The sequence below is a fragment of the Hippocampus bargibanti genome, linkage group LG09 (genome assembly GCF_051943395.1).
Source record: "Hippocampus bargibanti isolate YZ-2025 linkage group LG09, ASM5194339v1, whole genome shotgun sequence".
NCBI lineage: Eukaryota > Metazoa > Chordata > Actinopteri > Syngnathiformes > Syngnathidae > Hippocampus > Hippocampus bargibanti.
The window spans coordinates 19,584,859-19,611,401 of NC_142742.1; the positions used below are offsets into that span (position 1 = coordinate 19,584,859).

The 26,543-nt window shown below is 41.5% G+C and overlaps 1 protein-coding gene across 2 annotated transcripts in view; it reads right to left on the reverse strand.

Moving 5' to 3' along the window:
- Positions 1-26,543, reverse strand: part of babam2 (BRISC and BRCA1 A complex member 2) — a 109,033-nt gene that overhangs the window by 47,556 nt on the left and 34,934 nt on the right. For both annotated transcript variants that reach the window (XM_089005078.1, XM_089005079.1), the window contains exons 5-6: positions 25,780-25,974; positions 24,221-24,295 (exon numbers count right to left, since the gene is read on the reverse strand). In XM_089005078.1, coding sequence (XP_088861204.1) covers positions 24,221-24,295; positions 25,780-25,974 — 270 coding nt within the window. The remainder of the gene's footprint in view (positions 1-24,220; positions 24,296-25,779; positions 25,975-26,543) is intronic.

The window sequence follows — 26,543 nt, forward strand, 5'->3', positions numbered from 1 at the left end:
ACACATGGGCATTGACAGGGAAGTGTCGTGGTCCTGTCTTGTTTGCCTTGTTTTTCGCAGTCTCCAGCTGGAGAGTGGGCAGTCCCCTCAATACCCCACTTGTCTCAAATCTAGACTCATTACCTGTCTGCTACACCCACACCTGACTGACGGATTATTACTAGTCTGTCTCCTAGTGCTTATTTTCTCGATTTTCCGAGAAAGTTTTTGCCTCATAGCGTCTGCCTCGTTTGTTCACATTAGTGGTATTGGTTCTTTTAAGTCTGCCTTGTTATATATTCTCATTGGCGTTCACCCTGTATTGGATTATTTTGTCCTTTGAGCTGACAAGGAATTTATGTTCATCTCGCCCTTGCCTTGTGCGAGCAATTTTTGTTTGTCCTCACCTTATCCTGAATCTTTGTTACCAGCGTCCTGTTGTACTTTGCAGTCTGTAGTTTTTGTGAATAAATATTTTTTGATCGAAACTTCATATTTGAGTGTTGGGTGTATGGAGAGGCTGATGTGTGGCATTAAAGAAGAGTACAGGTATATTTCAGATACAGACGCTCCCCACTTTACGAACGAGATACGGTCCGAGCGGTCGTTCTTAAGGTGAATTTGTTTCAGTGGTATATTTTGTATGGAATTTATGTTTAAGTCAAACACTGAACGGAATAAAACACAGATGCTCTAACAGTCACACCTACTGTAGTACGACAACATATTACCTCGGGTCTTTAGCAAGCTAATTCTGCATAAAATTAATTTTTGTTATGCATCGCTTGTTCCTGGAGCGTCAACTGGGAAGAGGGATTTCCTTCCCGCCCACATACTCTGCACAGCCAATCGTAAGCAAGCTCGGCGCCTCTTCCTCAGAGCGCGAACTGGTAAGAGGGATTTCCTCCCCGCCCACATACTTTATGCAGCCAATCATAAGTGAGCTCGGCAGATCGGGGCCTGAACTTGCAGCATCTCTGTCAAAAGATTTTTTGACATAGAGTACCTGCAAAAATGTTTGTATGTACCGTTTATCGTACCTCGAATGTTCGTAAATTGCAGAGCGTCTGTATTTGTACATATTACTAAAACAAAAAGAAAAAAGTTACTGTTACTTTACAATACATCCCCTCAGAAAGTCCAATACTCAACAGTACATTGATTGTGAAGTACACTTCATAATCAATTTTAAACAAAATAAAAACTAAAAGAAAAAAAAATCTACTCACAAATGCAAACGCTCCTACTATTTTGTGTCTGCGACATTGTTCATCCACTCATAAAACAGATTGAAAAAAACGCACTCTGCAGAGCAGTATTGCTTGGAAGAGCCTCATAAATTCTCTTTCTTAAAACGCAACAGTATTTTCCATCACGATCTGATATCATTTTCCATCGTAAATCACCCTTTGGCCGCACATGGAATTCAACCAATCAGACGTTATAGCAGCGGAACCAAATTTGACTGACCAAAAATATTACAAATAAACCCACAAAGGACTGGAAGCCATGTGGCAAATACATACAGTACACAAAGAAATGAAGAGAAAAGATTCTTATAGAAAAATATTTCCACTTTATTTAAGTTGTAAATATAGGTCTGTGTTTCTGATCATGTTTGCAACTTTGTTTCTTCTTCTTCTTCTTTTCCTTTTGGCATTTCCCTTCAAGGGGTCGCCATAGCGAATCAGTGTCATCCATCTTCAGCGGTTTGATTCGCATGTTTGTTTTGGCCAAGCTTTTACGTCGGACTTCCTGACACAACTCTCTGTATTTATTCGGGCTTGGGACCGGCACAATAAGACACTGGCTTGTGTCCCCTTGTGGCTACAGAACAAGCAACTCTATGAACTTGATAAAGATGAAGATGCTCAATAAAAGGCTCCCAAACAGGGAGGTGCAGGAGTGTATACAGAGAAAGAGGTTAGCAAAGAAGAAGTGGGACACTGAGAGGACGGACGAGAGTAGACAGCAGTACAAGGAGATGCAGCGCACGGTTAAAGTAAAGGTGGCAAAGGCCAAACAAGAGGCCTATGATGACTTATATGCTCGGCTGGACAGCAAGGGAGGTGAGACTGATCTTTACAGGCTGGCGAGACAGAGAGACAAAGATGGTAAGGACCTGCAGCAGGTTCGGGTGATTAAGGATAGAGATGGCAATGTATTAACAGTGCCAGTAGTGTGATGGCAAGATGGAAAGAGTACTTTGAAGAATTGATGAATGAGGAAAATAAGAAGGAACAAAGAGTAGAAGACGTGACTGTTGTGGACCAAGACTTAGCAAGCATTAGCAAGGATGAAGTGAGGAGGGCGCTGAAGAGGATGAAGGGGGGAAAGGCACTCGGGCCTGATGATTTACCAATCGAGGTTTGGAAGTGTCTTGGAGAGGTGGCGGTGGTGTTCCTGACTGGGTTATTCAACAAGATCTCAGATGGTGAACAGATGCCTGAAGAATGGAGACGAAGTGTACTTGTGCCTATTTTTAAGAACAAAGGAGATGTGCAGAGTTGTACTAATTACAGAGGAATAAAGTTGATGAGCCATACAATGAAACTCTGGGAAAGAGTAGTTGAAGCTAGACTAAGAGCAGAGGTGAACATTTGTGAGCAGCAGTATGGCTTCATGCCAAAAAAGAGTACGACAGAAGCAATGTTTGCTTTAAGAATGCTGATAGAGAAGTACAGAGAAGGTCAGAAGGAATTGCATTGTGTCTTTGTAGATCTGGAGAAAGCATATGGTGCAAGACATGTATCATGACTGTAAGACAGTTGTGAGGTGTGCTGTCGGTGTGACGGAGGAATTCAAGGTGGAGGTGGGACTCCACCAGGGGTCAGCTCTGAGCCCCTTCTTATTTGCTATAGTGATGGACAGGCTGACAGACGATGTTAGACAAGAATCTCCTTGGACCATGATGTTTGCAGATGACATTGTGATCTGTAGCGAGAACAGGGAACAGGTGGCGGAGAAACTAGAGATGTGGAGATATGCCCTGGAAAGGAGAGAAATGAAGATCAGTCGCAGCAAGACGGAATATATGTGTGTGAATGAGAGGGATCCAAGTGCAAGCGTGATGCTACAGGGAGAAGAGATAAAGAAGGTGGAGGATTTTAAGTACTTGGGGTCAACTGTCCAGAGCAATGGAGAGTGTGGAAAAGAGGTGACGAAGCGTGTCCAGGCAGGCTGGAGCGGCTGGAGAAAAATGTCAGGTGTGATGTGTGATAGAAGGGTTTCAGCTGGGATGGGAAGGAAAAGTGTATAAAACAGTGGTGGAGACCAGCCATGATGTTTGGACTGGAGACAGTGCCACTGAAGAAAAGACAGGAAGAAGAGCTGGAGGTAGCAGAGCTGAAGGTGTTGAGGTTTTCTTTGGGAGTGACCAGGTTGGATAGGATCAGGAATGAGTACATTAGAGGGACAACTCATATTAGAGGCTTTGGAGAGAAAGTCAGAGAGGCCAGACTGAGATGGTTTGGACATGTCCAGAGGAGAGAGAGTGACTATATCGGGAGAAGGATGCTGAGCCTTGAACTGTCAGGCAGGAGACCGAGAGGAAGACCGAAGACGAGGTTTATGGATGTGGTCAAAGAGGACATGAAGGTAGCTGGTGTGAGAAAAGAGGATGCACAAAACCGGGATAGATGGAGGACATTGATTCGCTGTGGCGACCCCTGAGGAGAAAAGCCGAAAGGAAAAGAAGAAGACCATCAAGTACAAAACCTAAAAATATGTATTTCAAATTTGAACAGAATCATTAAATAAAATAATACTGATCAATTTTAGTTTTTTTCACTGTTCAGTTACTCTGATGATGCACACTGCATCTTGGCATCTCTTTTTACATGCAAATGCATCAATTTCTGGAGTCAGGCTCTGCACAGAGGAAATCCTCAGGGCTGAATAAGGTGACACGACTCCTATGTGGTGTTTTGTTCATCTTATTAACGAAAACAGTTGCTCGCACAGATATGTGCTCCCGTACATAGAGGGCATTAGCGTAGCTTGGGCACGGAGTTCGGCAGCATGTCAGCGAGCTAAGATGGAAATTGTGCTGCAATTCTATTCGGGAGTCTTCCTGCAGATCTTTATCTGATTGAATAGGCTGTTATATTTATCTAACTAACATTGTGTAGGACCATGGACTGTAAAATGCTGCCCACTCATTCATTGCAACTTGGTCATCCTGGAAGGGCGGTGGGGGCCCTCACCCCTATCTGTTACCCTTTCTCTAGGTTGTTTTTGACTTTTTTTCCTATCTGTAGAAATAAATCTGACTTACAGTCAACAAGACATGACTTCATATTGTTTATTCAACTGTAGGTTTTTTCATACCATTTCAGCTGCAAACAATTTGCTATGGCACTTTGGTAGCACAATAAAATGTTGGATGGCTGGCTTTCAGTGCACCTGCTGCACACTCACACTCTCCTTCACCAGTCCTTACTTGCATTCTCTCCTGACACTCATAAACACATTGCACCAGAGGTAAATTGCATACTACCCAATATTCTTGGAACATTTTGTGTCACTGCCCTTATTGTTCAGCACTGATATGAATAGTAGCGATCGGTTAAGCTTCAAGATTTTAGCTTTAGCGAGCATTGGAAGCATGTGCTAGCTTTCATTTCTCATGAATGAATCTCAGTGGCGTATTACGCCACAGTAACCAGTAAGCTGACTTGTTTTATTTCTAAATACAGTAAAGTCTCGTTATATCGATATCGGATATATCGATAGTCCCGGTTATATCGATAATATTTCTATGCACGCACGGAGAAAATTACATGCAAACAGGGTCGGATATATCGATAGTCCCGGTTATATCGATATTTTTTCGGACTCCCTTGAATATCGATATAATGAGACTTTACTGTATCCATAAAATTCAATGCTACCACCAACAACGTGGCAACAGTAATTTTTCAAAACAAAAATAGACAAGGGATCTGACAGAAACAGATGAAATAAGAAGCAATAATAAAACCATGTTTAAAAACCAATTTTTATGAAAAATGAGAAGAACATATTTCTCAGATAAATACATTGCAGATCTGTTGTACATTCCACCCCCCACACCGCCTATTTTTTCCCTCACAGCGCATGACTTGATGGGGACTTTGTATCGGGCTGTCATGGTGAAGTAGATGAGCCAAAAGCAAAGGTTTGAATTAACAACATTAAAAAAACGCATGGTAGGTTGATTGACCGTTTGAATTTTTTTCCCTAGGTGTGTATGAGTGTTTTGGGGATATGAACGACACTATATGTGCCTTGTGATTAGGGATGGACATTTTTCCAGGGAAATAAAATCCATAAAATGGTGATGAGATTGAAATACGAACAAGGAATTAAGACAAACTGAAGCACAGATTTCCACTAAGGCCAAGAACTCAATCTTCAAAACTACTGAATAGACTAACTGACTGTTTATCTGTAAAATTTTGTGAGTAAAAAAATGTCCTATACCTTCCCTTTTTGAACAAGATGAAATACTTTTCTTAGGTGACATTGCAACAAACTGTCTGCTATTTTTGCGTTATCCCATTGACAGAAAAAAAAAAACAAAACAAAAAAAACATGGGGAAATTACAGAAACTACTCACCTGAGGTATCAATTATAGATTTAAGGCATCACACTTCAAAACTCAGCATGGACACATCATAGACAACTTTTTAAGAGAGAAACGAACAAACTACAGTAAAGTCTCGTTATATCGATATTCAAGGGAGTCCGAAAAAATATCGATATAACCGGGACTATCGATATATCCGACCCTGTTTGCATGTAATTTTCTCTGTGCGTGCATAGAAATAGTATCGATATAACCGGGACTATCGATATATCCGATATCGATATAACGAGACTTTACTGTATACTAGTTACTAGAGCGATCAAATACATGTTTCCTATCTATCCACCAACTCTCACTTTGTAATGGAAACCACATGGCAAACTTTTTCAGATAAATATGAATACAATTGGAAAATCCATAATTCCATTATCTCAACAGCTTATCCAAACGTAATAATCACTTTCACGAAGTTACAGTAGTCTTGGTATTTTTCCACCCATCCATCCATACATCCATCCATTTAAATGCAAGCTTCCATTTAAATGTTTCTGAATACACGAACCGCATAAGCCTATCATCAATCCCGCTACTTGATTGACATAGAGGGTAGCCGATCACATGATTGGATCACCACTCATGCGCAGAAATCGGTGCTAAGTGGTAAATGCTAAGTCGATCGCAATCGACCAAGAGCCAGCAGACCGGTACCAAGTGGACTGCGAACGGTGGGAGGAGGAAATTGGGGGAAAAAAAAGATTTATGTGTTTGTGTTTTTTAGTTTAGTTTATGTTCGGGCGCTCCGGCTGTTGCTCGGCAAGCATGCAAAGTTCGTCTGTGCATAGTCATGTGTGTGTGTGTGTGTGTGTGTGTGTGTGTGTGTGTGTGTGTGTGTGTGTGTGTGCGTGTCTGCATGTGTGTGTGTGTGTGTGTGTGTGTGTGCGTGTCTGCATGTGTGTGTGTGTGTGTGTGTGTGTGTGTGTGTGTGTGTGTGTGTGTGTGTGTGTGTGTGTGTGGCTCTTTGCAGGAACATAATTTAAAAAATGGCTCCTCATCTCTGACTGGTTGACCACCCCTGATCTATAAGATGCCATCAGTGTCCAAAAAAACCAGTTTGGACTTGACTCCAAACTGGTTTGACTTTTTTACGTGTGAATCCATCGCATATAGCTATATTTTACATTTTAAGACTCGCGCTGAACATTCAGGAAGTCTTGTTTTTGAGTTGGTGACAAGTCCTCACGTTACGTCATGAAAGGACCCCCCCTCTGACCGACAAAAATACACATTGTAGCAGTTCTTCATCACGTCACATGTATTTTGCTGTACTGTTTATCTGAAAACCTTGATGTTACATCCAAAATCCGCCAGCAGAGGGAGTCCAAGCTCCATGAAAGGAATCTATAAGCCTGTGGAAACGGGCTGATTCATTCCTCACGGGAGCTGGTTGCCATTTTTGGTTGCGACATTCCCCCCTGTCCGTTTTCCTCAAAATGACACGGACTAAATTATTTAATCGATTGCAAACATTTATGCTTTGCTCTTCAGAACTATTTGATATATCATATTCATGACTGGATGTGTAACAAGAAAGCATATTATCCGAATCTGAAGCCATTGTTTTTATTCTCCAGCAATGCAATGTCTTGGCGTGACGTCATGAACTGGGGGCGGGACTTTCTGAAAATGGCCAATTCGCAGCTCAATTTTTTGCAGATTTTGGACAAAAGTCATTTTTATTGGTGTTTTGCATTTGAATAAAAATATTATAGTGCGTGTTTTGGGTATTTTTGATGCTATAAAACGTTTTTTCTGATGTCAGTTAAGAAACAAAAAAGTGACATCGGTTGTCCTTTAAAGGCGAGAGACATATTTTGCATTACGTTTTTAATGATGATTGTCTTTTAAATATATTTGAGTGATCTTTTTTTTCCCTTTTGCATATTTTATTAACGTTTTGTAAGTATTTGCAATGCAATACCATTATTATTATTCTTAGAGATGGCAATGAAATGTTTTCAAATTCATTTTGCTCATGGGCTGTGATCAAGCTTTTGAATAAATTGCTGAACAAAAATATCTACAGTCATCCAAACAACAAGGATTAGCAGTTAATTGACCTACCCATCATGCCAGGTCAAATTAACTAATGTTAGAATGGTGTGATTATGACCGAATGACTGGTTTAAAAATAAAACCATTAGTTATTTTTGACAGTTGTTTTTAGTGAGCAGCCATGAATGGAGAGGCCATTTGTCGAATCAAATAAACCAAACTGAAGACTGATGAAAACCCCATTCCCGACTTACTGATTCTTTTTTTATGCAACTTCCGTTTCAGTTTGCTTTATCAGCAAATCTAAAACAGGGATGTTGTATTTCCTGCCATTTGTTTAGTGCCAATGTCACCATGGCCAACAATCAGTCATTAAGTTTGCCATTAATAGTACGCTGTACAGTACTTTATATTTAGGTCGTGGATTAGAGAGAAGGCACTCAAAAATATATCAGCAGTCATTCACAGTTTTGGCACAGGGGCGACAATCACATTTTGTGATTACAAATTCCTAATTTACACTAACTTGCTAGTTTTGTTTAGATGTGTGACATTTAAATTCATCTTGAAGCGTATACCAAGCTATAGTACGTCTACCACTAAAAAGCCGCATAATTGTTTATCTGCGTGGAAGCATTGGCTGGCCTTTTCAGATTTCAGTCGTACACTGCATTAGTGAAGCCCAAACTGGCAATTACTTGACGATGTCTTTTGGGCAACTTGCTCTCCTCCTAAATGCCATGTCACAGTGCTAAACAGACACGCCATTACTCTGCAACAGGATTTTCCAAAGCACTATAAAATTTAAAACGGCTAAGTAGATTTGATTTTTCAATTATTTAGCATCAACAGTTCCACATATTTTTAAAGGTGGTATTAACTGTAAAGGAAAAATATTTTCTTTAAAAAATATTTCTTTTAATATTTCACAAGCTACTGTAAAAGACTGCATGGTGTTAGGACAATTCACTATACAGACACATTTTTAGCATATTTTCTATTTCCTTATACATTGTTTTATTTTCTCGGACTTCCTGTCATGATGGCACATTCTCTTTACATCATTACTTTTGATTCCTGCTTCATTAATAATGACCATAAAAAATGGACAATAAAGCTCTCACTCTACTGAAGGAAAATGCGTTAAATGCCATTCAAAAACGAACGTCACATATAATGAAAGAGTCATAATCACAAAACATTAAAAAAAACACCCAAGATTTAATCTTGTTTTTTCTCCATTAAAAAGGATTTCAGTGAGTAGATTTAGCAAAACATTAGAGTTCCCAGTTTTGATGATAATCCAAAGATTATCATTGATGAAACACCATTTTTGAAAGTAAACTCCCATCAGGATTTCCCTGACAATCAGAAATGTTTCCATCATTATGAACAACATAAATAAACTAAACAGGCACTTTGCCTTCATATGAGGGACAAAACATCTTTGGTTGGTGAATAAGAACTGCAATGAACAGACTTGAGGCCTCTGGTAAACATTACACTGTGAGGAAAACAACTTGGTGTGTGTGTGTGTGTCGCCGCGAATGGTGAGCTGAGGCAATAAGCCACATAGGGATGAACCTACAATTATTTTATAGCTCTTAAGATTCCTGAGCTCCTGAGTCACTGTTTACTGTGCAAGGGCACGGGAAGGCCACAAATTACAACCACTTGCTTTGGGACAATCTTTTGACAGTCACGCAAAAGGTGCTAGCTTTTTCTTTCTTGAAGCAAGAGCTGCCTTGTCAATACAAAGACAAACATGATGCCCACCAACTTGTTGCACTCGGTGTTATTTAACACAGTTGGCAATGTTTTTGTGGGGGCTGGGGGTAAAATCAGAAAACTGCCAATATCAAGCTGTGTATGTCCCTAAAAAAACAGACATGGGTAATTAATTAATTAATTTAATCATAAATACAGATTTGTAATGATGGACTGAAGAGTCCTACGCCATGATCCGAAATGTGTGTGTCATTATTCCATGTGACATCTCCCTAAAATTCTGCATATTAATAGATTTTAGTATGTATGTGTGCATTGTTTTTGAGACCTGTAGAGAATTGTGAAAGACCTGTGATCAAATAGGCCATCTTCAGTCACGAATCTCAACTGTCAGACAAAGTGGGACAATAGGCGGACAGAAAACCACAACAACGAAAGCTCCGCGAGTAGTTGAGAAAGATGGCGACAATTATGTTGCAACAGGAAAGGCACAGTAACTGTAGCTATGACCAATTGGGCTTATTTGCTAATGTTCTACAAAGTCAGCTTCCCAAAACATGAAAATGCAACAATTTATAGCAAGAAAAAAAAACAGTACATGGTTTATCAAACGATAAATTCATTTGATTCATTAGGCATGGCACAAGCTACCATTTGGCACACTGTGGAGAGGTTCTGGATTTGAATGTCAGCTTGGGCCATCGTGTCGATTCTCAATGTTTTCCCACGTGGGATTTCTCAAGATAATTTGTCTTCCTCACACATTCCAAAACAAGACTTTACACAGATCTGAGGGATCGTCAGATTTTGTGTTTTTGTAAAGCAAAATCGGTGATTGGTTGCGAAAACATAATTTGCTGCTTTTTTTAATGACACCAGTGATCGGATCCACAAAATAAGACATTGCAGCAAACATAATCTCTCTATTCGAGGGATGCTCTTTGCTGCCAATATTAGTAATCCCACGTTTCTCATGATACAAAGTCTTTTTTTTTTATTAAATATTTTACCAATACTTTTTTTCTCAAATTTCCCAGTGTCTACAGCCAGGTCCATTCAAGCATGACTGTCAGAATTTTTCTGACCATGACTGAAAAGTATTAGTGGAAAATAATTTGAGACACATGAAATAGAGACACAACCTCACATCACACATATTGTACAGGTGAATGTTCCAACAGGTACAGGTAAATGTTCCAACAGGCAATCCAAACTCTTCCCCTGGAGACGGGAAGCTGTGTTTTACTGTACCTGCGAAAAGAGGAAAGCAAATCTCGAGACATGGTGAATTTAAGGTACTGTAAATCTACGGCTCCTTTTATCACTTTCCACGATTGAGAAATTAAAAAGAAAAACATCACGCTGCCAGTCAAACTGCAACAAGCTTGTGCCCTTCACCCCTTTGACGAAGCTATAAATACGCTCAATCTGTCATTAGTCTCTCTACCGTGACCACTGGGGAAAATGGATTCACTCACTCCCCTTCTGGTGTGGTAACAACCAGATTGGGCAACGAAGAATGATCAAGAACAATTTAGAAAGACCATTTTATTAACGTTTAACCATGTTTTGTATAGTGGGGGTCATTTTGGACAGCAGGAGAATGGAAAAGAAAAATGATTCAGGGTAAAAATAATTTGATGCAAATGCTTTGGTGAACCGTGCAACTTGACGAGACCAAAAATAAAACGAGGATGCAGCAGTGCCGAGGGCAATAGGCAACCCTTCCTCGGGTCAGTTTTGCACTGTGAGTGAAACACTGGTTGCTGAACGATAGATGGACGAACAAAAATTGCTCTTGAAATAACCCAGAGAAAATGCTTCAAAAATAAACCCTTTAATATTCATGGGGCTAAAATAATTTTAAAGATTGAATGCAGTTCTCTAAAAGTAGGATCATCATCACTTGTTAGTAGCTCGCACATACATTTTCTTGAGAAATAAAATCCCATGTTCAGTGTTGGTGATGCTTATTACTGGATTGCTGTCGAAACATGTTGAGTGTTTTATAACATTTTGAATTGGTGTTTATAGAGGAGACAGCAGAGTGGTTAGCGCATATGTCTCAAGGCAAGGAAGTTAAGGTTGGGTTCAGGTGTTGAATCCAATGTCTGATGCAGATTGGTGTTAATGGGGTTAGCATTGATATATCACAGAAAAAGTACCATCAAAACAGTTCAAAATGCAGGCTACCAAGGGGGCAATATTTTCACAACTACACAAATACCTTTTTTGAATGTAACAATATTACCCCAATAGAACAATTCACAATAATGGAAAACCCGTGTTTCCATGCAATATGAACAAATGCAATATGAATGCTATTGTGAATTGTGAATTTCTCCATTGCGAGACGAATAAAAGTAGATACAGAAGCAGAAAAAAACATGAGCGACTGCGCCCACTGAAGTAATGATTGTCCTGCAAGGTGTCTGTGCACAGGAGTCCCAACTGGTGATGTAAAGGCTACCTGACTCTGTTAGCCAGTTATGTGACACATGTTTGGATGGAAACTGCAAACATCCCAAAGTTCAAAGTAGTAAGATGTAGGACGAAGAGTGGTAATTGGATTTGGATTTACTTTTATTAGTCTCGCAGTGGAGACATTCACATTTCACAGTCACAAAGTTATCAAACCATGATGAAAGGAAAAAAATAAGTAGAAAAACAAAATTGTAATTGGAAATCTGGTGGAATCAACCGACTGGTGTCGATCCTCCATCTGGTAGTGTTTGGGGTGTCAAATGATGCGAACATTCGGTGAGACTATATTGCCTGAAGGATGAACAAATCTTTTGGTGCACAAACATTTTTTTACAGTACTGGATAGAAAATTACCAGTAGTATTTAAAAACGCTTGACGGCAAATTGTCCTAAAATGCTTGGCTTTTGTTTTGTTCAAAATTCATTTTTTAAATACAAAATGAAAAAAATGAAACTAAAGCATATTAAGATTTGTAAAATGTTCATGCTATGTATACCCGGATATTTTGTGTAACGATAATCGAGAACTTTCAACAAGATGAGGGTTACCTCAAATATCACAGACAAACCCTTCCACCTACACCACAAGCACAAAACAACAGCAACAACAAAGAAAATAGAAAAAACAGCGATCTCACACTCACTAGACAGAAAATACACATTACAGAGCCACCAATAGCTTAGGAGCCGGTGGCATGGGTCAGTGCTGGTGGAGGGGAAACAAAGCTCAAATGAAGCGAGAGCAGAGGGTACCGACATGAACGTGCTGTCACGCCACACTGATCCAACAGAACATTCAATCGCATGTTCCACATAGAGAACAATATGTGTTGTCATATTTGTTATTTTTTCAATTATTTTTTCCCAAGATGGCGGCGCGTGCACACGCAGCGGCTACCCTCTCCCGGCAAATTGGCGTTTTCATGTTTATGTTTGTTAAAGTAATTATAAGTGCCTTGCTGTCTGGGTCCGAGAGGACAGTAATTTCATCTGTGCTGTATGTCATGCATATTAGCATATTTGACAATAAAGCTGACTATGACTTTGACTTTGATATATGAATATATATATATACTTTGATATATGAACTTAATTGGTTCCCAGACAGAGGCGAAAAGTGTCTATCCCAAAAAAATATTTCCCATAGGAAACCATAAAAATGAAAATAATCCATTCCCAGGTCTCCATAAAATATAATTTTCAACTAAATAAGCCTTAAAACTACACACAACGTATCTTATTCTATGTATATTAAATGTGCTATTGTATTGTAATGAAAGAAAAACACTGCACTGTATAATAATCACTTTATTTACATTTGTGATGGTTGTTGATGGCTCTTAATTGACACCTGTTGCTTTCTGACTTGTAAGGTCTTACGAAACTGAGGCATCACATTATCATTCATCATGTTGATGATTCTCATAGCCACAGTCTTTTCTGGATGGAACTGTTCAATAAAAGCCGGCACATCATTCCACTTAGCAAATCAAATCCTGTGTGTTGCGGACCATTATGGTCAGCAACAAGCTCCTCGATGTCATCTGCATCAACTTCGCGTCCCACGTTCTGTCCAATGGAAACAATGTCGTCCAAAACAACAGAGTCATGAGGATCAAATCCTTCAAAGTCCCTCTCAAGGATGCATGCGGGCCACAAATTCTTCTATGCTGCTTTCAAGGATCGAATGGTAACATTATGCCAAGCCTTTTCTATCAGCTGAACACATTGAAATGGACTTAGAATATCCGCTAAGCGGCTAAATCAGACAAACGTACACCTCGTTCGTGGTTGATCTCCTTCTTCTCCTCGACTGTAATTTTCTTTTGTGTCTTCTTAGGCTGAACGATCAACGTCTCTCTCTCTCTCTCTCTCTCTCTCTCTCTCTCTCTCTCTCTCTCTCTTTCCCTCTCACTCACTCACTCACTCTCCCTCCCGACGTGTGCATTCAGAGAAAGGGGGTGTGGAAAGGCAGGCCGGCGACTCACTCACTCACTCACTCACTCACTCACTCACTCACTCTCCCTCCCGACGTGTGCATTCAGAGAAAGGGGGTGTGGAAAGGCAGGCCAGCGACGTCTCTCTCTCTCTCTCTCTCTCTCTCTCTCTCTCTCTCTCTCTCTCTCTCTCTCTCTCTCTCTCTCTCTCTCTCTCTCTCTCTCTCTCTCTCTCTCTCTCTCTCTCTCTCTCTCTCTCTCTCTCTCCATGTCCATTCAGAGAAAGGGGGCGTGGAAAGGCAGGCCGGCTAGGGCGCTTTTCGCTCATGCGCTTTGGTGTTCTTCTGCGGAAGATTACTCCACCAGCCGTGGTGGGGGGTGTGTATCGCGAAAAGTAGTGCGTAATCCAAGGTTTAATTTTCATAAATTTAACATTCGTAAACTGAAAAGTTCGTAAGGCAAGGCCTTCGTAAACCAAGGCCCCACTATATTGTAAAATGACAGGAGGTGAATAAAATGTTGAAATATAGATAGTAAAGAAAAATGACATATGCTGTAGGCAGTTGATCTAATGCTACTATAGATTTGGTCATCTGTTTTGTTTGACTTCAAAGGTGAAAAGAGTTTATTTATTACCACCACAATGGAAGTTCAATGTAAGTTTGTCCATCGGCGAGCAAGTTTTTAGAGTAGTTTTAGATTCACTACATCGTATGATGGGTGAATTCTTTCCATTATATTTTGGGGATAATGCTAACATTCATCACATAATAAAAATATCAGAACCAAAACCTATTTGGCAGCACAGTGAAACATAACATTGAATTACCCTAAAACAAGGATAGCAAAGGTTTTCGAAGATGCAGAGATTCATCTTATCTCCACCACTTGCTCAAGAAAAATACTACTTGGAACCGTGTCCCTTCTCAAACTATTAACAACTCATCTTCAGCTGAAATTTCAACTGCATGCCCAAGTTGGCAGGTGCCCAAGTGCCACTAATCTGAAAATGATTTTGAGAAAACATTACTTGATGAACATGAACTTAATGAAATACATTTTTACACATTTCTCAGTGAATTAGACCAAATGCATTGTCAGGTGAGAGTCCTTTTTGCAGTCACCTCATGAGACAGAAACCGGATCACACAACTACTGTATATTAAGACACAAACGAATAAAGAGTATTGGTAAAGCACCAAGAATGGTGTTAAATTAGAGGTTGAGATATAATAAAAAAAAACTGGACACTGCAACAATACCCAAAAGGCCTGCATGGCCTTTCAAAGCTGTCACGGTTTGCAAGGTGGTGATGGCGGGTGCGGATCCAAAAAGCAGGCAGGAGGGAGCAGGAGGTTGTTTGACAAATTGTATTAAAATAAAGTCAGCAGGAACAAAATGTAAAACATCAAAATCATCTGAATGGAAAAAATACAAAGTAGCAAAAGGAGACCAAAAGTAAAAGTCCGCCAAGGTTAAACAAACACATACACGATGCATGCAGCCAACAAGCGGCAAACAATGAACCCACACTGGATGGTCGTGCCGGGTGTCCTTTTAAGTGTCAGTGATTAAACGACCAGGACCTGCGAGGCTGCAGGCAGGGCTGACGTCGCTACCCGTTGGTCGCCAATCTGATCGGGATGACCAGCACCTGTACAGGTGCAGGCGGGGCCGACAGCGCCCCCCGTTGGTCGCCAACCAGATCAGGACAGTACCCCCCCTTCAAGGGGCTGCTTCCAGAAGTCCCAACAGTCTCCCAAAAGGTCCACTCGCCAGGGAACGATCGGTGGAGAGGGCAACCGCTGCCTCTCCAACATATGACGGGCGGCGGCCTGATGGGAACGGGACTCGGCCTGGGGTGGACGAAGACGCGGCACGGATTGTCGTGGGCGTGAGTGCGATCCCAAAAAGCAGGCAGGGGGGAGCAGGAGGTTGTTTGACAAATTGTATTAAAATAAAGTCAGCAGGAACAAAATGTAAAACATCAAAATCATCTGAATGGAAAAAATACAAAGTAGCAAAAGAAGACCAAAAGTAAAAGTCCGCCAAGGTTAAACAAATACATACACAATGCATGCAGCCAACAAGCAGCAAACAATGAACCGACACTGGATGGTCGTGCCGGGTGTCCTTTTAAGTGTCAGTGATTAAACGACCAGCACCTGCGAGGCTGCAGGCAGGGCTGACGTCGCTACCCGTTGGTCGCCAATCTGATCGGGACGACCAGCACCTGTGCAGGTGCAGGCGGGGCCGACAGCACCCCCCCGTTGGTCGCCAACCAGATCATGACAAAAACAAAGCAAACTGCCAACAGACATGTGTTTTTGACTAGACTTCCTTTATTCTGCTCTCAATACTCAACTCTTTTGAGAAAACATTACTTGATGAACATGAACTTAATGAAAGACATTTTTACACATTTCTCAGTGACTTAGACCAAATGCATTGTCAGGTGACATTTCTTTTTGCAGTCACATGAGACTGAAACCAGATCACACAACTACTGTATATTAAGACACAAATGAATAAAGAGTATTGGTAAAGCACCAATAATGTTGTTAAACTAGAGGTTGAGATATAATAAAAAACTGGACACTGCAACAATACCCAAAAGGCCTGCATGGCCTTTCAAAACAAAGCAAACTGCCAACAGACATGTGTTTTTGACTAGACTTCCTTTATTCTGCTCTCAATACCCATAGAACACTTTCATTTTGGCAACGACAGGCTTCTCTCCCCCCACCCCCTTAAACTAAGAAGTCAACCAGCATCCTTCCCCGAGCCCATGTCTTCCCAGTCAACACCGGAAGGTAAACATGTCCATTCTGGTGATGGCAAACCACACAAAACGTTTCGCTCCAGGTAGTGGTTGTCCTCCATAGCACTGTGGGTGCTAAGCAGTCGCTACCTGTGCGGGGTTGCCTGTGTAGAACACATTTTTGCTTTCTTGCCAAACACACTGCTCCAGCAAGGACATCAACATTTGATGGGAAGTGGATTGTTTGATCTCTACCTACAGTAGCCGGCTATATTCATGATATTGTTAAGGAGGATTATGATTTTTTTGCACAAGAATACATCCTTTATTTTAGCGCTGTGAATTTAGTTTTGCAAATTTAGGTAGCTTCTACAAGCTTTAAAAGCATTTTTAAGCACATATATTTGGGTAGGAGGTTAAAAAAAGGCCACAGTAGGAATTGTTAAATAAAGAAAGAATCAATACACTTTGTAAAACAGATTGGCAATTAACATAACTTCTCCAATAATTTTGAATCATTTTGCTTCAGGGCTAGACAAAAGAATTTCATCTCCACGTACCAATTTGTTGCCATTTTTCAATATTACCAAGGAAATTAGTAACCCAAATATATAGTGTGTGCGTGTGTGTGTGTGTGTGTGTGTGTGTGTGTGTGTGTGTGTGTGTGTGTGTGCGTGTGTGTGTTGGAGACATGAAGATTCAGAGAAATAGAAAAAAAGAGTCTGTTAAAAATGATTAAAAGAGGTAGAAACCCAAAAGGATGCTCAATCTGTAACTGATGACCTCCTATAGCCAAAAACATTTCTAGGTAGGTGCTCAAAATGTATTTTCCGTAATATATTTGCAATAGAGATTTCTTGTGTTCATACACACATTTTAAAACGTAAAAAATACATATTCTCCTTCCTAGCAAAAACTTTTGGCTGTGAACACTGTAGCCTTCTTCATCGATTTCACCACAAAGACAGGTTATGCAATGATCAAGCCTTGATAAACTTTGTTTTTGTCCTGATCTGGTTGGCGACCAACGGGGGGCGCTGTCGGCCCCGCCTGCACCTGCTCAGGTGCTGGTCGTCCCGATCAGATTGGCGACCAACGGGTAGCGACGTCAGCCCTGCCGGCAGCCTCACAGGTGCTGGTCGTTATAATAACTGTGACTTAAAAGGACACCCGGCACGACCATCGGTTGTCGGTTCATTGTTTGCTGCTTGGTTGCTGCATGCATTGTGTATGTGTTTGTTTAACCTTGGCGGACTTTTACTTTTGGTCTTCTTTTGCTACTTTGTATTTTTTCCATTCAGATGATTTTGATGTTTTACATTTTGTTCCTGCTGAACTTTATTTTAATACAATTTGTCAAACAACCTCCCGCTCCCTCCTGCCGGCTTTTTGGGATCCGCACCCGCCATCACCACCTCGCAAACCGTGACAGAATGAACCGACCAACCATCGGATCCCGCAGGTACATCGGACCCGTCTCATTTCCACCCTGTGCCTGGCAATGCTACGTCCACGTTAGCCCGAGCCTCGTCGAGTTTGAATTTCGTCACTCGACGAGCCGTAACATCCACGTAAACGTCCGGCCGAGACCTCCTTTCAGGTGGCCGTCCAGGGTGACACTGGGTGACTGGCAGTGCACGCCCACGTCCAGCCACGCTGTCATCGTGCATGACGAATTGAGCCTCATCCACGACGAGCCGTGCAACGTCCGCGTCAACGTCAGTCTGAGACCCCACTCACCGCTGGATCCCGGAGCGGCTCTGGACTGGTCTCGTTCCCCCGGTGCCGGGCAGTTCACGCCCACGTCGGCGTCCGGCCCAGACCTGGTCCCATACGGCCGTACGGGGTGCCATTCTGCGCCTGGCAGTTTGACGTCCACGTTGAGCAATGCGCCGTCGCGTGAACATGCGAGAGGGATCGCACTCACGCCCACGACGATCCGTGCCGCGTCTTCGTCCACCCCAGGCCGAGTCCCGTTGCCATCAGGCCGCCACCCGTCGTATACTGGAGAGGCAGCCGTTGCCCTCTCCACCGACCGTTCCCTGGCGAGTGGACCTTTTGGGAGACTGTTGGGACTTCTGGAAGCAGCCCCTTGAAGGGGGGATACTGTCATGATCTGGTTGGCGACCAACGGGGGGGCGCTGTCGGCCGCGCCTGCACCTGCACAGGTGCTGGTCGTCCCGATCAGATTGACGACCAACGGGTAGCGACGTCAGCCCTGCCGGCAGCCTCACAGGTGCTGGTCGTTATAATCACTGTCACTTAAAAGGACACCCGGCACGACCATCGGTTGTCGGTTCATTGTTTGCTGCTTGGTTGCTGCATGCATTGTGTGTTTGTTTAACCTTGGCGGACTTTTACTTTTGGTCTTCTTTTGCTACTTTGTATTTTTTTCATTCAGATGATTTTTATGCTTTACATTTTGTTCCTGCTGAACTTTATTTTAATACAATTTGTCAAACAACCTCCTGCTCCCTCCTGCCTGCTTTTTGGGATCCGCACCCGCCATCACCACCTCGCAAACCGTGACAGAATGAACCGACCAACCATCGGATCCCGCAGGTACATCGGACCCGTCTCATTTCCACCCTGTGCCTGGCAATGCTACGTCCACGTTAGCCCGAGCCTCGTCGAGTTTGAATTTCGTCACTCGACGAGCCGTAACATCCACGTAAACGTCCGGCCGAGACCTCCTTCCAGGTGGCCGTCCAGGGTGACACTGGGTGACTGGCAGTGCACGCCCACGTCCAGCCACGCTGTCATCGTGCATGACGAATTGAGCCTCATTCAGTGCTGTGGTCTCCCGCCTGGTAGATATATTGACCGGTCCGCCTGCACCTGCACAGGTGCTGGTCGTCCCGATCAGATTGACGACCAACGGGTAGCGACGTCAGCCCTGCCGGCAGCCTCACAGGTGCTGGTCATTATAATCACTGTCACTTAAAAGGACACCCGGCACGACCATCGGTTGTCGGTTCATTGTTTGCTGCTTGGTTGCTGCATGCATTGTGTATGTGTTTGTTTAACCTTGGCGGATTTTTACTTTTGGTCTTCTTTTGCTACTTTGTATTTTTTCCATTCAGATGATTTTGATGTTTTACATTTTGTTCCTGCTGAACTTTATTTTAATACAATTTGTCAAACAACCTCCCGCTCCCTCCTGCCTGCTTTTTGGGATCCGCACCCGCCATCACCACCTCGCAAACCGTGACAGATTTGAGCAAATTAATATTCATTCATATTTTTATGGGTGCAACATGTTCCATACCGCTGGGATGGGGTTATGTTTAAAGTTGTGTCACAATACCCTTTTTTTAAACAATATTCAATAAATGTTTGGACACTAACGGCTGAAGCTTTGTAGGTAGATTTCCTTCCCATTCGTGCTTGTACAGCCCCAGTATTACATTTGTCAACATCAGTGTTTACTTTGCCGTGTGTCTGAGATGCTTGTTAACAACTACGTGTTCATATGTTGAATAAACAAAGACATGCTGCTTAAAATTACCCCACACTTTGGGCATTGTTTATCTTTTAGAAATGATTGATTGGCTCTCGGCCCTCACATCAATTCGGTTCTGAACCGTGTGCCTGCAATAAGTGTGTAAATCACTCGGGTGAAATGTAGCCTCGAGGCAGATATTCTGCTTGGGCCTCTTTTGTTGTCAAATTAATGGAGTGGGTGTAGTAATTCTATAAAGCCCACTATAAAATTGATTGAGCCAAAGTAACTTAATTTCTAATAAAACTACTATGCTTATGTGTGAAATTAATTGACAAAATCAATTGGAGTATCATTAAAATTGGTTTGAATTAGTTTTGTAGACCAACAATTTAATTGCAATTAGTGGTTTAAAAACACTTTCGTTTTTATTTTATTAAATATGTGGATACCCCCCGCCCCCACACACACACTCCTCCCAGTTTTAGTGTCAACAATAATAACCTTGATATTAAATGCTTGCAGATAACCAAACTACTATTCACAGTGAGAAAGTTTGAGGAGGCTATAACTGACGAATAACTACGATTGTTGGCACACATGCAATTTTAGGCCCTAAAGAAAAATGTCTACTGTAATCACAAAGAAATTCAACAATGTATTGGATTTTTTGGCATCGGGTAAGTTTTGGGGACAATGTTTCAAAATCAATGTATAGCAAAAATCAGCCTTCTGCAAAAAAAAAAAAGAGAAGTTATTGTCAAGCGTCTACAGCTGTCTCAAAATAATGTCAGGGGTGTCTTCCGTCAACCAAAGAACATACCATATGCAGATATGAAGGTAAAGAATAAACAAATCTGCATTTCAATTACTCTGCAGTAGTAATTATATTGTATTACAGTACATTTTAGGAAGAGATGTACAGTATAGCGTGGGTAAATTAACTGACGCCAGACAGAAATTAAACTGACAAAACTAATTGCATGATAACTGTCACTGTGAATGTCCAGGTCATACATTTGTTGTAGAATCTTTCAGCAAAGTCCAATATTTCAGCTGCATTATTCAGTTCTCACTGCTGTGTAGGTGGACAGGGTGTCGTCTGATTGTTACTACTCTTCACTCTGTGAGCTGAAGCTCATCTACAATTTACAAGTGTTAAAGGAGAACCAACATCACTTTTTTGTTTCTTAATTGACATCAGAAAAACGTTTTATAGCATCTAAAATCCCCAAAACACACAGCATGATATTTTTAGTCAAATGCAAAACACCAATAAAAATGACTTAAAGTGTCTAAAAAGTACTTCAATTTAAAACCGGAAGTGGCCAGTTTCAGAAGGTCCCGCGCCCTTGTTCGTGGTGTCACGCCAAGACGTCTTGCCTTGCTCGAGAATCAAAACAATGGTTGCAGATTCGGAGAAGATGCTTCCTTGTTACTCATCTAGTTATGAATATGATTCAAATAGTTCTGAAGAGGAAAGCATACATGTTTGCAATTGATTAAATAATTAGCACCCAAAAGAGGCAGAAGATGGCGACAAAGTCCGTTGAAACGGGCTGATTATTTCCTTAGAATTTTTGTCAGCGAATATCAAATGGATGCATGGTGCAACACACAAGGATTCACCATTGCGTTATTTATGTGTTTTCTTTCTAATTTCACAATCGACACGGATCAACACGGAGATTTCATACCAAACAAAGTACCGCAAAATACATTGACGTGATGGAAGGACTGCTACAATGTGTCATTTTTTGGTCAGGGGCGTCCCTTCAGTGACGTGACGTGAGGACTCGTCACCAACTCAAAAACAAGACTTCCGGAATATTCAGCGCGAGTCTTAAAATGTAAAATATAGCTATATGTGGTGGAATCTTAAAAAAAAATACGCTCAGTAGAAGTCATTTGAAGCGAATTTACAAATTACGGACACAACGTGTCCGGGGGCATCGGTTGTCCTTTAAACATGTGTGCCATAGCTGACAAATACAGTGCTACAATGCAAAAAAATGACAGAATACAGAATTCATGCATTCAAATATTTACTTCGTTAAAAAACTATGTTAAAACAACTTACACTTAGTACCTTAATGACAACCATGTGCTCAGATCACCAAGTTTCAATATCACTGAACTTGTTTTTCCAAAAGTTTCCCACCAAAACTTGGTGAATACACTATACAGCAAATGACAGCTTGTTTGAAAAACAGCAGAGTCAACAATGGAGTGGTGTGCAAGGATGAGGGCTCAAAACTTTCCTTTGAATATGCAGGTAGACAAAAACAATACTTTCAGGAACAGCAAATTATGAAAGATGATTATGCTTTAGCGACACAGTAGAAAGTGGTTAGCACGTCTGCTTCACAGTGCAGAGGTTGTGAGTTCAAGACAGACCCAGTCCGGCCTCCCTGTGTTTTGCGAGTTTGCATGCTCTATCCTGGCCCGTGTGGGTTTTCTCCGGGTCCTCCGGTTTCCTCACATATTCCAAAAAGATGCATGGCAGGCTGATTGAACACCCTAATTTGTCCCGAGGTGTGAGTGTGAGAGTGAATGGTTGTTTGTCTCTGTGTGCCCTGCGATTGGCAATCCAGGATGTCCCCTACCTCGTGCCTGAAGATGGCTGGGATAGGCACCAGCACCCCCTAATGCGGATAAAGTGGTCTGGAAAATGGATGGATGGATTATGCTTCATAGTTTGCCTATTGAATTGGAGGGACAGTGAAAACCAGGGGCCTAATTTATCAAAGAATGCGGGCAACATGTCCTAAATTCATTCGTTCAACTAAAATTTAGGTAGTGTATATGTACCCCAGAAAATCTTCAAGACCGACACTGATGTACTTGATTGAAACGTGGAAACAAATAAATGCTCTGGAAAACAATTAATGCATGTGTTATTATTAAAGAACAACAGTATGTACTTTATTCATGAAGCTGCACTAAAATAATTAAATAAATAAAAAGATCAACATACTTCTTGAGCTTCTTATCGGAAGTGCAAACACATCAGGCTTTTCTGTAAAATGAATGAATGAATTGCACGGTAATTCCTCGAGGCCATGTCCATTCCGGATTATTTATCAATCATTTCCTGTTCATGGAATGGAAATTTGTAGTGCAATCATGCTTTCAATCTATGCCAGCATTTCACTTCAGGTTGTCTTTAAAGCTTTTCCATCTGGAGTTACACTGTTCCACCACAAGGTTTTGTGTGTATTTATAGTCAGAGCTGTGTGTGAACTAGCGTCTGCTCTCATGCCCAGGTCCAAATTGATCAATCCTATTTTTGTCGTGGAAGTTTGTACGCACAATTTCCATACATTGTGTCCAAACGCACGTTTGCTAAATGAGACACCGGGTCATCAGTTCAAAGATATGTAGGGACAGAGGGCAGTGTGAGATTAATAAGTGTAGCTATTTGCCATATGTTTAGCATCAATTGACCCCAACGTATAAAGGCCGAGCTGATCGTGACCAAGGAGTCAAAGCCTCCAGCATCATGTAGGCAAAAAAGGGACAAGTGTCAAAGGGAGAGAGAGAACCAGGCTAAAGGAGTATGAGAGAGAGAGAGAGAGAGAGAGAGAGAGAGAGAGAGAGAGAGAGAGAGAGAGAGAGAGAGAGAGAGAGAGAGAGAGAGAGAGAGAGAGAGAGAGAGAGAGACAGACAGACAGAGGGACAGACAGACAGAGACAGAGACAGAGACAGAGACAGAGACAGACAGGCAGAGAAAAAGAGTGAGAGAGACAGACAGAGAAAGAGAGAGAGGGCGAGAGAGTGAGAACAAGGGAGAGTCAGAGAGAGCGTGAGACAGAAAGAGTGATAGAGACAGACAGAGAGAGAGAGAGAGAGAGAGAGAGAGAGAGAGAGAGAGAGAGAGAGAGAGAGAGAGAGAGAGAGAGAGAGAGAGAGAGAGAGAAACAGACAGACAGACAGTGAGTGAGAGAGAGAGAGACAGAAAGCGAGAGAGAAAGAGAAAGAGATTGGGTTAATAAGCCTCCAGACACCACACAGTTCAGAGCAGATCAGGAGTGACGGCTTGCTGATTACTCAGCTCACAGCCCCTTAAGACTGGACCCCACACACACGCACGGCATGATATTAATTTTACACAAATCCTACCAGAGCCAGTTTCGCCCATGCAAAACATATGGACATACAAACAATATGTGCAAACAAGTCGCATCACACCACATATGAAGGACGTGTGAGGGATATGTGTGAAAAGATCACGTGTCAATACTTGTACTGATGATTACTTCATTACCTTGAGCAGATAGATTGGGATGTTACTGAAGTCCACAGGGAGTTTCAGAAGAAAGCGGGCTGAGAACTCTCCTGTCTGGAACACACAAAATGGGGAATTTTACAATGTGATGCGAAGAGATAGTTGGTGATGCAGCAAGCTTCAGTTTTTGGCTCGTTAGTCCACTGAATGTTTTACAAATGTCTTGAAGATCATAAATATGAGATGAGGATTTGTGTTCTTTTTGGATAGCAGTGGTTTTGACCTGGAAACACTCTTATGGATGCCATTTGTCAATGTCTTTCTGATGATAACATTGTGAATATTGAGGTAAACTAGTGCAGCGTGGTCTACCGGAGAAAAAATCCTTGTCTTCGACATACGTGGCAATAAAGATGATTCTGATTCTAAACTGAGCCCAGTGGGGTTTGGAGTTCTTTAGGTCTTGTTCTAGGTTGTCTTGGAATCTCCTTTGAATAATTTTAGCTGGGAATGTTTACCACTATTCCCAGTTTTTTTTACACAATTGGATAATGGCACTAATAGTGGTTTGCTGAAGTTTCAGATTCTTGGAAATGGCTTTTTAATTCGAAGACTTGATGCATTTTAATAACTTTTCTCATTTTTCTTTTTTAATTTCTTCGGATTTTGGCATCGTGCGTTTGTTTCTTGAAATCTTGTAGCGTACTTCACTTTATCTGAGAGATTCTATTTACGTGATTTCTCGATTCAAGAATTGTGGGACAAGTGTGTTGCCTTTCCCAACACTGTTGTTTGTCACAGTTGCATTATAGTTCAACATGAGGGTTTCCGGGGTGGTAGTTTTGCAAATTGAGATAGTTTTTATTTCTTTTGTGCCTTAATGAATGCAATTGCGATTTAGAAACGGGCGGCACAGTTGTCGAGTGGTTAGCACATGGACATACAGTGCAGAGGTTGCGGGTTCAATTCCAGCTCCTTCCTGTGTGGGGTTTGCATGTTTTCCCAGTGCCAGTGTGGGTTTTCTCCAGGTATTCTCGTTTTCTCCCACATTCCAAAAACATGCTGAGCAGGCTGACTGAACACTCTAAAATTGTCCCTATCCCTATGTGTGAGTGTCAGAGAGAATGTTTTTGTCTCTCTGTGCCCCCGAATTGGCAGGTAACCAATTCAGGGTGTCTCCCGCCTAATGCTCGAATACAGGAATGATAGGCTGCAGCAGCACCGGCGACCCTTGTGAGGAAAAAGCAGTTCGGAAAATGAATGAATAAATGAATAAATGAATGAATGAATGAATGAATGAATTTAGAGGCTGCATATTGTATTCGATGGGTAGTCTTACAACTGCTTTGATGAAATCAAACCTTTAATTGTGATAAATATGTAAAGAACCAGATATCAAAACGGGGCCAAATACTGTTTTACAGCACTGTAATTATATTCTACAGGAAATACAGTATTACATTTCCTGTCATGGTGACTCTTCATCTCCATCCAGAATATTTTCACGAGCCACGTGAGGAACCGTTAAACCTACTGTGATGTGGCTAATGAATACTGAGCATGTTTGGGCTTTTATGTGCTGTGTAAAATGTCCTTACCCAGCTATTCTTGTGTCCGGCATATATCTCCATATTACGGCCATAGTTCGGATCCTCCAGCAGGCTATCATACTCAAAAAGAAGTCTGGAGCTTTCACGGAGGCGTTGACATTGGTAGTGGTGGTATTGCTGGATAAGCTCCTTAACAAGCTGAAGCAAACTGTCTGGGTTGCCGGCATTCCATTGGACCAAATGCTGTGGAAAAAAAATCGACATTGAAACCAGCTCAATCTTCAGAATCTGATGAGAGTCTTTGTTCTCACATTTCAATTACAGAGACATTGCTATTGCTATTTTCAAGAGAGATAATTGGATTGGATTGGATATGCCTTTATTAGTCTCACAGTGGAGAAATTTACATAATATACCCTGGAACAAGTTCTGGTGGCGTGCACGAAGAGGCATGCGAAATAAAGTTGTCTATCCTATTCTTCGGTTCCTTTTTAGCATTAAAAATAGGTTTCAAAGGTTGCATTTTTTTTAAATAAAACTAATTGCATGTTTTTTCCTATTCTATACAGTTTGTTCAGACACACAATGGAAATATACTAGGTATAGCGGATGTACCGAGAACAAAAATAAATACGGCACTTTTTTTCTCCTATTTTTCATGAGCTGAACTGAAAAAGCTAAAAAAAATTCCAGCAACAAAAGGCCCATTAACTCAAATTCTGTGACACACCTATTAATAATGAAAAGACTCCAATCATCAAATTTCCATTCCATTCAAAAACTCTGTTAAACGGGCCAAAAGTGACAAAGTT